The sequence below is a fragment of the Pituophis catenifer genome, unplaced genomic scaffold (genome assembly GCF_029215685.1).
Source record: "Pituophis catenifer annectens isolate HBS135680 unplaced genomic scaffold, rPitCat1.0.hap2 SCAF_4, whole genome shotgun sequence".
Classification (NCBI taxonomy): domain Eukaryota; kingdom Metazoa; phylum Chordata; class Lepidosauria; order Squamata; family Colubridae; genus Pituophis; species Pituophis catenifer.
In genome coordinates, this window is record NW_027256884.1 from 66679802 (window position 1) to 66694767 (window position 14966).

The window sequence follows — 14966 nt, forward strand, 5'->3', positions numbered from 1 at the left end:
AATTGTGCAAAAGAAATACTTTGAGGAACTTAAGAAAACAATATTAAAATATATCTGGCAAGGGAAAAAAGCAAGAATTAGCTTAAAAATGTTTCAGGATTCACGAAGTAGAGGAGGTTTTAGATTACCTAATTGGGAATTGTATTACTAGGCTGCAATATTAACATGGATGAAAGAATGGATTGTATTGAGGCATATAAGATTATTGACTTTGGAAGGACATGACTTGCAACTGGGCTGGCATGCTTTCTTGTGGTATGGGAAAAACAAGATACTTGGTTACTTTCAAAGACATTATGTAAGAAATGCATTAATGTTGGTATGGGAGAAAATTAAAGAGCAACGTTATTTGAGGATACCAGTTTGGCTCTCAACAATGGAAGCACTGATTCACCCAAATGTTATTAACATGGGGAATATTGTTAGATATAAAGATATTTTGAATAAAAAGGGGGAATTCAAAACTAAACAAGAACTGAGTGATCAAAGGATCGATATGATATGGTGCAGATACATTCTAGATATGAGGAAGATGCTAAATTATATGGTTTCTATAAAGAATTAACAGAATTAGATAACATATTAACAAGAACAGAAGAAAGATTGATAAAGAAATTGTAATGTTACTTAGTGGACATAAAACTGGAAGACGAACAAGTGAAGGAGACAATGATAGCATGGGCAAAAAATTTTGGTCATACAATAGAATTAGATAAATGGCAGAAACTGTGGGATAGGAAGTACAAATTAACGATGTCAACTGCATATAAAGAAAATCTGTATAAGATGTTTTATAGATGGCACTTTGCACCGGCAAGGTTGGCAAAGATGTTTAAAGATAAGACAGCTAAATGTTGAAAGTGTCAGATACCTGGGTCTTATTATCATATGTGATGGACATGTGTAAAAGCAAAAAAAATACTGGACAAAAATACATACATGGCTGGAAAAGATGATAAAACAGCACATTGATTTAAAACCAGAAATATTTTTGTTGGAGATTTTATCTGAAACTTATAGTAAAGAGAACACATATTTAATTATCCATGTATTAACTGCAGCTAGAATTCCTGTGTCAGAGATCGGGTTTATCTGTCAACAAAATACTTAAGACTGAGGCTGCCTAACAAGAAACTAGGACCTAAATTTTTAGGTCCATTCCCAATAGTGAACGTAATTAACCCAGTGACAGTTCAGTTTAACCTCCTCGCATTCTAGGGAAAGTACATCCTGTTTTCCACTGTAGTTTGCTGAAGCCAGCCATAAATTCCAGGTTAAGACCACAGGCTCAAGCATCTCCCAAGCCTATTGTAGTGCAAGGGGAAACCCATTACAAAGTTAAAAAGATCTTAGATTCTAGGTTGTATAGAGGTAGATATTTAGTGCATTAGAAAGGGTACTCTTTGTCTGAAGCTACTTGGGTTAAAAGCTGGAATGTCAAAGCAGACAGGCTAGTAAAACAATTTTATGATAAATTCCCTGATAAGCCAAAGGGTCCCCCTGGGGGAGGGAGAGTATGCTGAATTAACCACTATGCTACTCTCATTTCAGGACATGCTTTTCTGATCCTGGGGGGGTGGGGCAGTCTGTCAGGCCTAGAAGCCATCTTTTTCATTGGATCTTCAGGCCTGCCACATTTACTACTGTGGGAAACTGGGAGGGGGGATTGTATGGAGCCAGGGTGATATATAGTCATAATAACATTCCTTTCTCAGAAGTCAAGGACATCGTGCCCTGCATCTGGATGGCTGGAACTGGGAGGCATCTCCAGTTGGGACGGTGTTTGGATTGGACCATGTGATGGACATGTGGGTGTTGGGCAGGGACTTGAACTTTCCTTTGGGTGGGGAAAACCTGGAAGCTCTCAGATTCGAGTTTTCCCAGATGTGCCAATATGACATCTCTAATAAAAGGGAACTTTGAGGAAACTCAAGCTTTGGAGTTTTCTTTCATTGGGGGTGTTATTTGGAACCCTGACGTCAGATGTTTTAAATGCCAGATGATACTTATTTCAAAGCATAAATAGGAAACTGAAGACTTACCAAATGGACAGTAAACCTCAAAAAATTGGAACATAATGTAGGTACAAACTGATTAGTGTAATTTTCTTTCCCAAGTCCTAATTTGCCATGCCGTCCATCGCCAAAAGTATACATAAGACCGTTCTCTAAGTACAAAGAAACATGTTAATATCTCAGCCAGCAGACAAAACTGTTATTCTAGCAGCAATTTCATACTTGAGAATTTCAACATGTAGAATAGGCTTTTCATTAGGAGTATAGAACCAGGGCCACTGAAAATTTAAAGACTCAATAACAAGACTGCACATATGCACAAGTAAGCCTGTTATAAATTGTTGTCTCCATTTTTTTTAAAAAAATATGATTTTATTAAATTTCAAAAACATAAATAAAAAGTAAACATGCAAAAAAAGGAAGTATAAAAGAATCAGACAAAAAGTAAGATAAAAGTGCAAAGAAAAGAAGGAAAAATGAAAAAGAATGGCTTCTGACTTTCTTGGGTACAGATAGATTAAAATATATCTAACTCTTGCTCTATAATTAACAACAGTATACATTACTTCTATAATCCCATAGAACTCTAGTCATCAAATCCCAAAATCAACATTTAATTTCTCTTAGTTTCTTGCAAAAAGTCCAAAGGTGGCTTGCAAGTAGAAATAAAACAAAAAGTCTGTTGTATAATCAAAATTATCAGTTTTGCCATCTTCACCAATTCCATTCGTTTTAACATTCTTCAAATGTAAGTATTTGAAAGTCCTTCCACCTTTGTGCATATACGAATATCACCACTGTTATCATATATAAAAATGAAGTCTCATGAGATTTTTCAATTTGTTTGTCCATTAATCACCAAAGAAAAATATCTGGTTCCAATTGTAAATTTACCTTTAAGATCTTCTGAATCAAGCTACATGTTTGATACCAATATTTTCTAGTTTTCTTGCATGTCCATCAAAGACAAAAAATATACCTTCAAATTGATTACAGTTCCAACAAATATTTGAAATTCCATTATATATTTGTGAAAAATTTTCTGTTGTCAAATACCAGCGATATATCATTTTAAAAAACATCTTTAATAGTATAATTGAACATGAAATTCAACCTTTCTTCCACGTATTTCCCCATTAGTCCATTGGTATATTATATCCAAGATTTTTGCTCATCTTTCATACAGTCTTTTACCTTGTTCATCCTCTGTTTTCATTTTCAATAAAAGTTAATACATCTTAGCAATAATATGATTGTCTTATGTACAGCCTCCATTTCTGATTTGGAGAGAAATCACAATTTTCCATATTCATATTTAATGCCAATTTGTGGTTTTCAGAATAATGAAACATGGGAAAATCTGAACATATGAGAAAGCAGTTGTAACACTGATTACAGTGATTACAACTATAACACCCAGACCACCATCCCAATACAAGCCCATTGGTTAACAAATTACATGTAAACTTACCGTGTTTTCCCAAAAATAAGACGTCTTATATTTTTTTGAACCCTGAAATAAGCGCTTGGCCTTATTTTCAGGGAGGTCTTATTATTTTGGGTGCGTGGAGCAAGAAATAATCTTGCCATTTTACCCGATTTCCAGCTCTGTCTCCCTAACCCTAACCAGAGGAAATGGCGGGGACCAGCTGCGCATGCATTTAAATATTTTTGGAGAGGGCTTATTTTTGGGGGAGGGCTTATTTTCGGGGGAGGGCTTATTTTCGGGAAAACATGGTAGTTACCATTTTTTAAAAAAATGCTTAACTTAACAATTAAAGAATTGCTTTGAAATCTATTTAGGACTATGAAGATCTATTGACCTTTAATATGATAAAATGCTTACCATATTTTTCAGAGTATAAGACGCACCGGAATATAAGACGCAGCTTAGTTTTTGGGAAGGAAAATGGGGGGGAGGGGAAATCTGCCTACCAGGTAGTCATCTGGCTAGCGTCCTTAGTCTGGTCAGTTTCAGCACATTAGTTTGCTGGTTTTGAGTGCGCGCGTGCACTTTTTATCCTCTACTTAGGGATAAAAAACAGCTTCTAAAGCACAGCTGATCTTTGGAGAGAGAAGCAATGAGAAAAGCAGGCAAAGCTCGGAAGATTGCTTCACTCGCTAGTGCCTTGTTAGGGCTGAAAAAATGCTTCTAAAGCACAGCTGATCTTTGGAGAGAGAAGCAATGAGAAAAGCAGGCAAAGCTCGGAAGATCGCTTCACTCGCTAGCACCTCATTAGGGCTGAAAAAAAAGCTTCGAAAAACCTACATTTGGAGTATAAAATGCACCCAAATTTTCAGCCTCTTTTGGGGCGAGGAAGTGTGTCTTATACTCTGAAAAACACGGTAGATACACTGCAAATGTAGCACCAGAGTTAACATTATGCGTACCTGTTATTAAAGCTGTGTGGTTTTCTCCACTTGCAATGTTACAGATTTTATGCTTTCCCAGATGATCTACCATCTTTGGTTCAGAAGTTTCAAAGATAAATGTGCCAAGTCCAAGTTGCCCATATTGGCCTAGTCCAAAGGTATAGACCTCTCCCCCTGAAAAATGCACATGAAAATAATATTCTATTCACAACTGTCATTTTCAAAAATCAGGCTGTTATAGCAGAGCTTGTTAAGATAAGCTTGTTAGCAAATAAAAGCAAACAGATATTCAGATCAGTAGCTATACTGATTATTGTATCAAAGAAATGTAAAGCTAGTCCATCCTACTTCCATTGCAAAATGTATCAGGATTATCAACATGGCAAGGTATGTCTTGTGCAAAAGGAAAAAAAGCTACAACTGATCTAGATTGCCATGTTACTCCAGCTTTCTTCTCCATTGCAAGTGGATAAACATTGTAAGACACAGAAACTTGTTTCCCACATTAGCCAGTAAGATTCTAAGAATAGCATGTAAGCAGAATATAACAGCAACAGCATTTAAAATCTGCCTTATTGATGCTGCAGAAATAAAATTCCTTACTTGGGATTCCTGCTTCCCACTTACTGATCTGAGCGTCTCAGGTTACAAATACACCTGGGCCTGGGATACTAAGTGACGTGGTCATGTGAGATTGCACTTTATGACTGCATCACCTAGCAACAACAATCCTGTTCTGAATTATCATCATAACTCGAGGTCTATTTCTTTAGCAACTCCTTGTTTAGCAGCTATTGTTTTGCGAATACTTGCAAATACAATGGCAAGTTTTTTTAAAAAAACAATTTTCTGATCAATGCACACATTTACAACCAATTTATTTTCCAGATTCTTTTTATTCTGCCTCTTATTATTTTTAAAAATAATTCAAGGAGAAGAACATACATAATGCTAATTTTGGTTGGTCCTAGGCAGTGGGCCTTTCCGGTGTAGCACCCACATAGTGGAATCTTGTAGAATTGTGAAATAAACTATTATTAATACTATTCCATTTATTATTTTCTTTTTCTGTTTTAGCTTTGCTTTTTAGATTTTAATGCTTTTTAAAACAATTATTATATAGGATTGCTGTATGCTGCCCAAAGTCACAATTTGTGAAATGGGTAGCCATATGAATTTGATTAATAGCTAAATAAATAATACTCCTTCCTCCTCCATTTTCTCCACAATAGCAACCTTGTGAGATAGGTTGGACTCATAGAGAATACTGGCCAAGGTCACCCATCTGGCTTTCATGCCTAAGGAAGGACTAGAACTTCCAGTCTCCTGTTTCTAGACCAACACCTTAACTACAGGTAGTCCTTGAGTTACGACAGTTGAGCCCAAAATTTCTGTTGCTAAGTGAAACATTTGTTAAAAGAGATTTTCCCCATTTTACAACCTTTCTTGCCACAATTGTTAAGTGAATCATTGCAGTTCTTAAATTAGTAACACAAGTTCCCATTGACTTTGCTTGTCAGGTCACACAAGCTGATCACATGATCCTGGGACATTGCAACTGTCATAAATTTGAACCAGTTGCTAAGCATCTAATTTTTGATCATGTGACTATGGCGATGCTGCAACAGTTGTGTGAAAAACAGTCATAAGTCACTTTTTTCAGTGCCTTTGTAACTTTGAATGGTCACTAAATGGACTGTTGTAAGTCAAGGACTACCTGTACTACACCAGCAAAAGTCTTCAGGCTGAAACTGATTAAGCTCTGGTCAGTTTAAGGCATCAGCAGAGCTGGTCAGAGAGTGCTACTAATAATAATTAAAGCCACAAAGCTCAGCATTGTAACTTTTGAGTTGGTACTTTTTAGGGAAGCATTGAGCTGTGCAGAAAACTCAGGAAAATTGATTGATTGATTGATTGATTGATTGATTGATTAAATTTATATGCCGCCCCTCTCTGGAGACTCAGGGCGGCTCACAATACATTTAAAAAAAAAACCATTCTAAAAACCTTAGAACGCATTCACACCATTCATGGCCGGATCTCGCCAGATTGCAAAGCGAGATCAACGGCCCCAGGCCTGCCGGAAAAGCCTGGTCTTCACAGCTTTTCGGAAGGCCAGTAGGGTGGGGATGGTCTGGACCTCAGGAGGTAACTGGTTCCAGAGAGCTGGGGCAGCCACAGAGAAGGCCCTTCCCCGCGGGCCCGCCAGCCGGCATTATTTAGCTGACGGGACCCAGAGGAGAATAACTCTGTGGGATCTTACCGGTCCGCTGGGAGCTATGTGGTAGAAGGCGGTATCAAAGATAACCTGGCCCTGAGCCATGTAGGGCTTTAAAGGTAATAACCAAAACCTTGAATTGTGCCCGGAGACCAATAGGGAGCCAGTGCAGCTCGCAGAGAATTGGTGTAATGTGGGTGTATCTAGGTGCACCCACAACAGCTTGTGCGGCTGCGTTCTGGACCAGCTGCAGTCTCCGAACACTTTTCAAGGGTAGCCCCATGTAGAGCGCGTTGCAATAATCTAACCATGAGGTGACAAGGGCATGAGTGACTGTGAGGAGCGCCTCCTGATCCAAGTAGGGTCGCAATTGGTGCACCAGCCGAACCTGTGCAAAGGTCCCCCTAGCCACAACTGTCAGATGTTGCTCTAATCTTAGCTGTGAGTCTAGGAGGACACCCAAATTGCGAGCCCGTTCTGAGGGGAACAATTTCCCCTCCCCCCCAGAACCAAGAATGGACAAGCAACATAGTCTTTAGGAGGCAATACCCACAGCCACTCGGTCTTGTCTGGGTTAAATCTGAGCCTGTTGACTCTCATCCAAACCCTCACAGCCTCCAGGCACTGGCACATCACATCCACTGCATCACTGAATTGACGTGGGGTAGAGATATACAGCTGGGTATCATCAGCGTATTGCTGATACCTCACCCCGTATTGTTGGATGACCTCACTCAGCGGCTTCATGTAGATGTTAAATAGGAGGGGAGAGAGGACCGAGCCCTAAGGCACCCCGCAAATGAGGGGCCTAGGCGTTGACCTCTGTCCTCCCACCAACACCGACTGTGACCGACCAGAGAGATAGGAGGAGAACCACTGTAACACGGTGCCTCCCACTCCCAACTCCCTTAGTCATCCCAGAAGGATATCATGGTCAATGGTATCGAAAGCCGCTGAGAGGTCAAGTAACACCAAGATGGAGGAATGACCCCCATCTCGGGCTCGCCAGAGATCATCCATCAGTGTGACCAAAGCAGTTTCCGTGCTGTAGCCAGGCCTGAAGCCCGACTGAAAAGGGTCCAGATAATCTGTTTCATCCAATGACCGCAGGAACTGAAGTGCCACCACTTTCTCTACCACCTTACCCACAAAGGGTAGGTTGGAGATTGGACGAAAGTTCTTTAATTCTGCTGATCCAGGGAAGGCTTCTTGAGGAGGGGCCTTACAACCGCTTCCTTTAAAGATTGCGGGAAGACCCCTCCCTCAAGGACGCGTTAACTAAAGCCTGGAACCAGCCTCGTGTCATCTCCCTGCTGGCCGAAACCAGCCAGGAGGGGCATGGGTCCAATAAACAGGTGGAGGAACTCATCGCCCCTACAGTCTTGTCCACTTCCTCAAGAGTCACTGGCTCAAACTCCTCCCACACAATAGGACTAAGACCCGCCCCTGTCATCTCGGTCGGTATTGCCCAATCAGAGTCCAGGTCCATCCGAATCTGGGCAATTTTATCCGACAGTAACTGTGCAAATTCCTCAGCTCTACCCTGCAAGGGCTCCTCCACTCCCTCAATATTAAGGAGGGAGTGAGTTACCCTAAATAGGGCAGCTGGGCGAGAATCAGCGGATGCAATAAGAGCGGAAAAATATGAACATTTTGCTGCCCGTATCGCCACTAAGTAAGTCCTAACAAAGACTCTTAAAAGTGTTCGGTTGGATTTGGATTTACTGGTCCTCCAGCATTGCTCTAGACATCTCTTCTGGTGCTTCATCTCCCGGAGCTCCTCAGTAAACCAGGGAGCTTTCCTGGTCCAGGGATCCGCTGCCATTGAGAGACCGCAAAGGCGCAATCCGATCCAATGCCCCAGATGCCGCCTTATGCCAGGCAGCCACTAGGGTCTTGGCCGGATTGTGGACAAGGGAGTCAGGTTATCTCCCCAAGCTCCTTCTGGAACCCTTCAGGGTCCATTAGGCGTCTGGGGTGGAACCACTTAATCGGCTCCGCCTCCCTGCGATGGAGGAGTGGCATCTTAAAGTCCAGTCTCAACAGGAAATGATCTGACCACAACAAGGGCGATATCTCTATACCCCTTAATTCCAGATCATATCTCCACTGCCCCGAGAGAAATACCAGGTCGAGCGTGTGTCCCCCCCTCATGGGTCGGACCCTGAACTACTTGGGTCAGGTCCATGGTTGTCATGGAAGCCATGAACTCCTGGGCCCCATCTGAGGATTCGCCAAGTGACGGTAGATTGAAGTCCCCCAGTACCATAAGCCTGGGGAACTCCACCGCCAACCCAGCTACTGCCTCTAGCAGCACAGGCAGGGCTGTTGTCACGCAGCTGGGAGGCAGGTACGTCAACAACAAGCCCAACTGAACCCTGAAGAGATTGTTTAAGCAATCTATACACCCTATGAGGCAGTAAAAAAGGGAGGAGTGGGTCTCTCTCTCTCTCTCTCTCTCTCTCTCTCTCCCTCCCTCCCCCTCCCCCTCTCACCATTTCACTTCTAGGAACTGATTGTGATGATTAAATGAGGAGAGTATATATAGCACCTAAAGCAGGGGTAGATAATTTTAGATATTCACACGTTGTTGCTCTAATTCTCATCTGTTCTAATCAATACAACTCTTATGATAGAATTTTCAGTCCAACAACATCTGGAGAATCAAGTCTTGCCCTTCCAATTTAAAAGTCTCTCTTTGGTGTTCAGCTTAAAATGTGTTAAGAGATATGCAAGTACAGGTAGTCCCTGATTACAATCATTTGTTAAGTGACTGTTCAAAATTATAACGGCACTGAAAAAGTGACTTACAACCTGTTCTTGCTGTAACAACTGTAACAGCATCCCCCGTGGTCACCTGATCAAGGGTTCGGCGCTCTGCAACCAGCATATATTTATGACAGTAGCAATCCTGGAGTCACATGATCACCATTTATTATACACAGTCAGAATCCCTCTGTGAGGCATTAAAGTTGTGGTTTTAATTTAATTTAATTTAAAATAGTGGTTTAAAATGTGAAAAATAAATAACTTTGCAACCTTCCCAGCTGACAAGCAAAGGGGAAGCTGGAGTCACTTAACAATCATATGATTCATTCAACAATTGCAGTGATTCACTTAACAACCATGGCAAAGAAGGTGTAAAATTGAGCAGAAGTCACTTAACAACCACCTTGCTTAGCAATGGAAATTCCAGTCCCAATTGTGATTATAAATTGAAGACTACTTGTATCATAATTTGTTCAGAGTGGTGACTATGAACACCAATTATATACTAGAAAGCAACAGAAAAAATATTGAAGGATACATACCTGCCAGTGCTACTGTATGTCCTCCTCCGCAGGTAACCTTATTAACTCTACTTGGAATTCCAGAAACAAGCTGTGGGACTCTATTGTTTTTCAGTTGTTCAAGTGACAAACCTAGTTTCCCATTGTCAGACTCCCCAAAAGTATAAAGTTCTCCATCACCTGTAGGAAAAAAAGTGGGAACATTAAGATTCATGACAGAGAGAGAAAAGACATTCATTTGTGGAATACTTTATGCAGACTTTATTTGTTATACTTGTATTATCTTCTGAACTATGCTAACTTCAATGTCTATGGAGATTCTCAGTCATCCAGGTCATGGTTGTCCCAAAGGTGCAACTGGACTTCCTAGTTTTTCTTTGAAGATGTTCTCATCCAAGAAACTTTTTCAGCTATGCTAACTTCAACTTTTTGAAAAATAAATCATGTAATGCTAAGCATCACAAACACTTTCTGGAGAGATCAAGAAGAAATCCTTCATTAGGGAGATCGACAGGCAGACATTTACCAACAGCAAGAAGCCATGCCACTATGGAAATACCTGGAAACTCTGTGAATGTGATTCTTCCCACAGCTATTGCCAAATTCTGAAGCAGAATATGGGGTGGGGGGAGCAATGTAGAATATTAGTTTTGGGTTTTTAGATCCAAGGATTTTTTTTTTTATTTCCTGGGAAAGCTCAAAATTTCCTATTATCCTCTAGATCTTGAATTAATAATCCACTATCTGTGAAACTAGAGAATATTGAAAATCAGAGATGCAAAACAGACTGCTTTTTTGTCTTGACTATCATAAACTATTAGGACTTTATAAATGGTAGAAAAATATTACCTTTACTCCACCGTCTTAGCCCATTTAAGACTGCTCTAAAAGTGATTGATATACCACTTGATCAGCACCATACAGCACTGCAAATACAGGATTTCAAGCCACAGTATTGGACTTTGAATATACAGGTATATAAGTAATTTTACACTTACATGTTATTAAGGCAGAATGATAATATCCACAAGAGATCCAGAAAACAGGTTTCCCAACATCCACTTGATGAGGAACACATGCATTAGCTTCATTTCCCAAGCCTATTTGGCCTTCGGAGTTGTCTCCCCACATAAAAAGTTGTCCATCCTCTTAAAAATAAGAAAGATTATTATTGTAAAAAACCTCCAAATTATTTAAAGAAGCAAAGTCTAAGGAAATGAGGTTTAAAGCTATGGAGACTAGAAAAGAAACTTGTAGTACAGAGGGAGAGAAAAGGTTCAGAAACAATAGAAGTTCCCAGTTTATATTCTCATAGTCAGTGAGTTACATTTGAAAGATAACTGCAAATTGTGAGTTTTCCATCTCTGAAATTATTTTTCTCTTACATCAGTCAAAACTTAAATAAATTTTACAAAGAAGGATACAATATTTAGAAGCATTTCTCTTATAACTAAGATGTTGGGGTGGTCACTTCATTAAGTTACTTATAATCTTGTGAAGATCCTACCCATACTACTTTATGTGTGTCTGGAAAAAAGAGTTCATTCAGCTTGGAAAAGACTTAAATGAATTTGGGATTATTATTATTATTATTTGCATTTTAAAAGCCAGGTCAACACTTGTAAAGCAGAGATAAATTTGTTAGCATAAACAAATTGTGCTAACATTATTGTTTCACATGCATAATTCAGTGACATCTTCTATATTATGGCAGGGTACAGTATTGGTGATATAGTGTGACACAGATTTAAGTGTACTCATTACAGATAACTGCAAAATAAATAAACAGTGTGTCCAGGCCAGTGGTGGGTTGCTCCCGGTTCACACCGGTTCGTGAGAACCGGTAGCGATAATTTGGCCTTGGTTACCAAACTGTTAGCGACAGCTGGGGGACCACGCCCCTGAACAGGTTGCCTGGTCATCGCTCACTTGCTCCGCCCGCCCGCATGATGCTCACACGATGCACGCTCGATGCTCACTTGCCCATTCAAAGTTTGTCCCGCCCATTCCAGATATATATATTCCAAAAAATTTTTAAGAATTCCAAAAATCCTTACAGAGCACTCTGCAAGGTCCTTTAAAAACCTTAGCTAAAATCCTACCAGTACCTTAAAAGTTTTTTCTTTCTAGCAACGTTTCGACAGGCTCACAACCCTGTCATCTTCAGGCTCTTGTTTAGTTAGAAGCTATGGGTGTGTTGCGAGGTCGGAGCTGTCACTTTTCTATGTTTGCTGCTGCTGACGTATGCTGGTTAGCCTGTAACTCTGTGTCCTGATTGGAGGACAGCAGTTTTTCTTCCTGCTTCCTCATCCTGGCTGTTTGGCTACGTGTTACAGGCCTAGCTTTCTCAGGTTCTCTATTATTATCTGTCTGCTGTAGAGGGGAAAGGATTCTGGTAGGCATCCCAGCACCCTTGATTGTTAGTTGAGATCTCAGCCTGTCTTCTGGCTCGATCCTCTCTCTCTCCCTATTGCTAGCCACCCTCTGCAAAGAGGGAAGAATTCTGGCAGGCCTTACACCACCACTGGTTGCTTGTTGGAATCTCTGCCTCTCTTCTGATGTTAACACTCGAGTTTCCCTAAGTGCAGGTCCCTAAATACTTGATAACCTAGAGGCGTCGTCTCGTCTGTTCATATTCTGCGGCCTCTTTTCAATTTCGATGGCCTCCCTGATTATTCTTTTGTTGAGATGTTCCTCTTTCGTCACTGTTCTAGTTTTATTAAAATCAATATTGTGTCCCGTGGCCTTCATGTGTTGTACTTCTTCTGCCAACATCTAATGTTTGTGTAGTATTATTTTAAGCAGACTGTGTTTTTCTATTGTTGTGACTTAGATGAAGTTCAGAGCACATTTTATGACCAATTCATGCAAAACTCCACGTAATCCCAAGGGGTTCACATACTTTTTCTTGCAACTATGTATATATGTATATATGTGTGTGTGTGTATGTATGTATGTATGTATATGTATATGTATGTATGTATGTATGTATGTATATATACATATATACATACATACATACATATATATGTATGCCTGTCCATTCTGCTCCACTGAATTCGCCTGCGCCCCAACAGAGCTGCTTCCTCCCGCCTACAGGTAAGCATAGCCGGCCCGATCCCCGGCTCCCCCTAGCCAGCCGGAGCTTGCTTGGAGCCAAGCTGGCCGCTAGGCCCAATCTCCAACCTCTATTAGCCAGCGGGAGCTTGCTTGGAGCCCTGGTGGCCGGCAGGCCGAATCCCCGGCCTTTAGTAGGCTTTGCGACCGCCTCAGCTCCATCCCAGGTGGCCTAATGTTTCCACTGTCCCTCCAGCCCCCAACCTGCCTTATCTGCCTGCCTTGTACAGCCTCCAGCCTTCAGGAGCCGAATCCTGTGCGTCTGGCAGGCAGACCTGCCTGGCTTGAAGTGGAAGGCATCCATCTCTCGCGAGCAACTGAATCTGCCTGCCTGCCTGCCTGTCTGCCTTGTACCTTCAATTGGGTAAGTGGCTGGGTTTTTTTTCTTTATGCTTTTAAAAAAATTAATTTTAGGAAATTTTATTGTTTTTAGGAAATTTATTTTTTTGGGAAATGTTATTGTTTTTAGGAAAAAAAATTTTTTAATGTTATTGTTTTTAGGAAATTTATTTTTTTTTAAGAAATAGAGCCACATAAAATTTAGGAAATTTTAGCTGCTTTTATATGTTCAGATTTGTGCAAGCTTTGTGAGATTATGTGTGTTTATGTGGTGATTCACACTCACCACAGAAACACAAAATCTCACAAAGCCACATGACCACGAAGCCCCTGCCCAGTCACATGGCCATCAAGCCACACCCACCATCACATGGCCATCAAGCCACACCCACAAAATAAGCCACACCCATAGAACCGGTAGTAAAAAAAATTGGAGCCCACACCTGGTCCAGGCAGCTATGAAGGCAAACAAAATTCTGGGATGTATCACTAGAGGGATTCACCAGCAGGAAAAAGGAAGTTTGAATCCTGCTATAAAGGACTTTAGTCAGACCCCATTTAGAATACTCTGTTCAGTTCTGGTGATTCACTTAAAAATAAGATTGAGTGAGTCCAGAGACGGGCAACAAAAATGGTGTAAGGTTTGAGGGACAAAACATATCAGGAGAGACTGGAGGAACTGAATATGTACAGCCTGGAGCAGCGGTCCCCAACCCCTGGGTCACAGCCCAGGACCAGGCTATGGCCTGTTTGGAACCAGACCGTTGCAAGCAGAGGGTGAGTGCACGACGCAGCTCCATTTGCACAAGCTGCAAATGGAGCTGCACGAGTGCACTCACCCGCTGCTCACACAAAACCATGTTCTTTCTTCCTCTTCACTGCCTGTCTGCAAAGCCGGAAAGGTTGGGGACCACTGGCCAGGAGGACAGAAAGAAAAGTTGGGGGGCATGATTGAAGCCTTTAAATATGTTAAGGATTTGAATAAATTCTAGAGGGCAGTATTTTCAATATTAAGCTAAAATCAAGAACATGGGGGCATAACTTCAAATTGACAGGAAGTTCAAAAGTAGTATTTGATAGTATTACTTCATAAAAAGAGTAATGGAAGCTTGGAACCAATTTCCAGCAGAAGTAGTGGGTCTATCATCAGTATCTGAGTTTAAACATGCTTCCATCATCCAACAAAAAATTAAAAACAAATTAAAAACAAAACACAAACAAGGAAAAAAACTCCAAGTGCAGACACAATGAGCCATTAGGTCTTTTTCTGCTGTCAGTTTTCTATGTTTCTCTGTATTTATGGACATTACTTACAAAACTGAAAGGATGCTTTAGACTCCACTACAATATGCCCTTGATAACCTGCAATGGTCTCACTTCTGTCCAAGCTGGGAGGAAAATGAATTGTTTGCTTATATCCAAATTACCAATTTTTTTAGAACTTGTTTATTTGGTCATTGTTTAAGTTTTAGTGATCAAATTCAGGTTATAAGCATATAAATATCATCTAATAATATCCACTTTATAAGCTTAAGGAAGCTAATAAAATGCTACTTTCTGCACTTACTGTCTGAATTTCACACCCTATTTTGTGAAAAAAAATGCCCTTTGATA

The 14966-nt window shown here is 40.7% G+C and overlaps 1 protein-coding gene across 2 annotated transcripts in view; it reads right to left on the reverse strand.

Moving 5' to 3' along the window:
* Positions 1-14966, reverse strand: part of RPGR (retinitis pigmentosa GTPase regulator) — a 106566-nt gene that overhangs the window by 51837 nt on the left and 39763 nt on the right. For both annotated transcript variants that reach the window (XM_070944212.1, XM_070944211.1), the window contains exons 6-9: positions 10895-11044; positions 9918-10076; positions 4407-4562; positions 2043-2167 (exon numbers count right to left, since the gene is read on the reverse strand). In XM_070944212.1, the coding sequence (XP_070800313.1) occupies positions 2043-2167; positions 4407-4562; positions 9918-10076; positions 10895-11044 (590 nt within the window). The remainder of the gene's footprint in view (positions 1-2042; positions 2168-4406; positions 4563-9917; positions 10077-10894; positions 11045-14966) is intronic.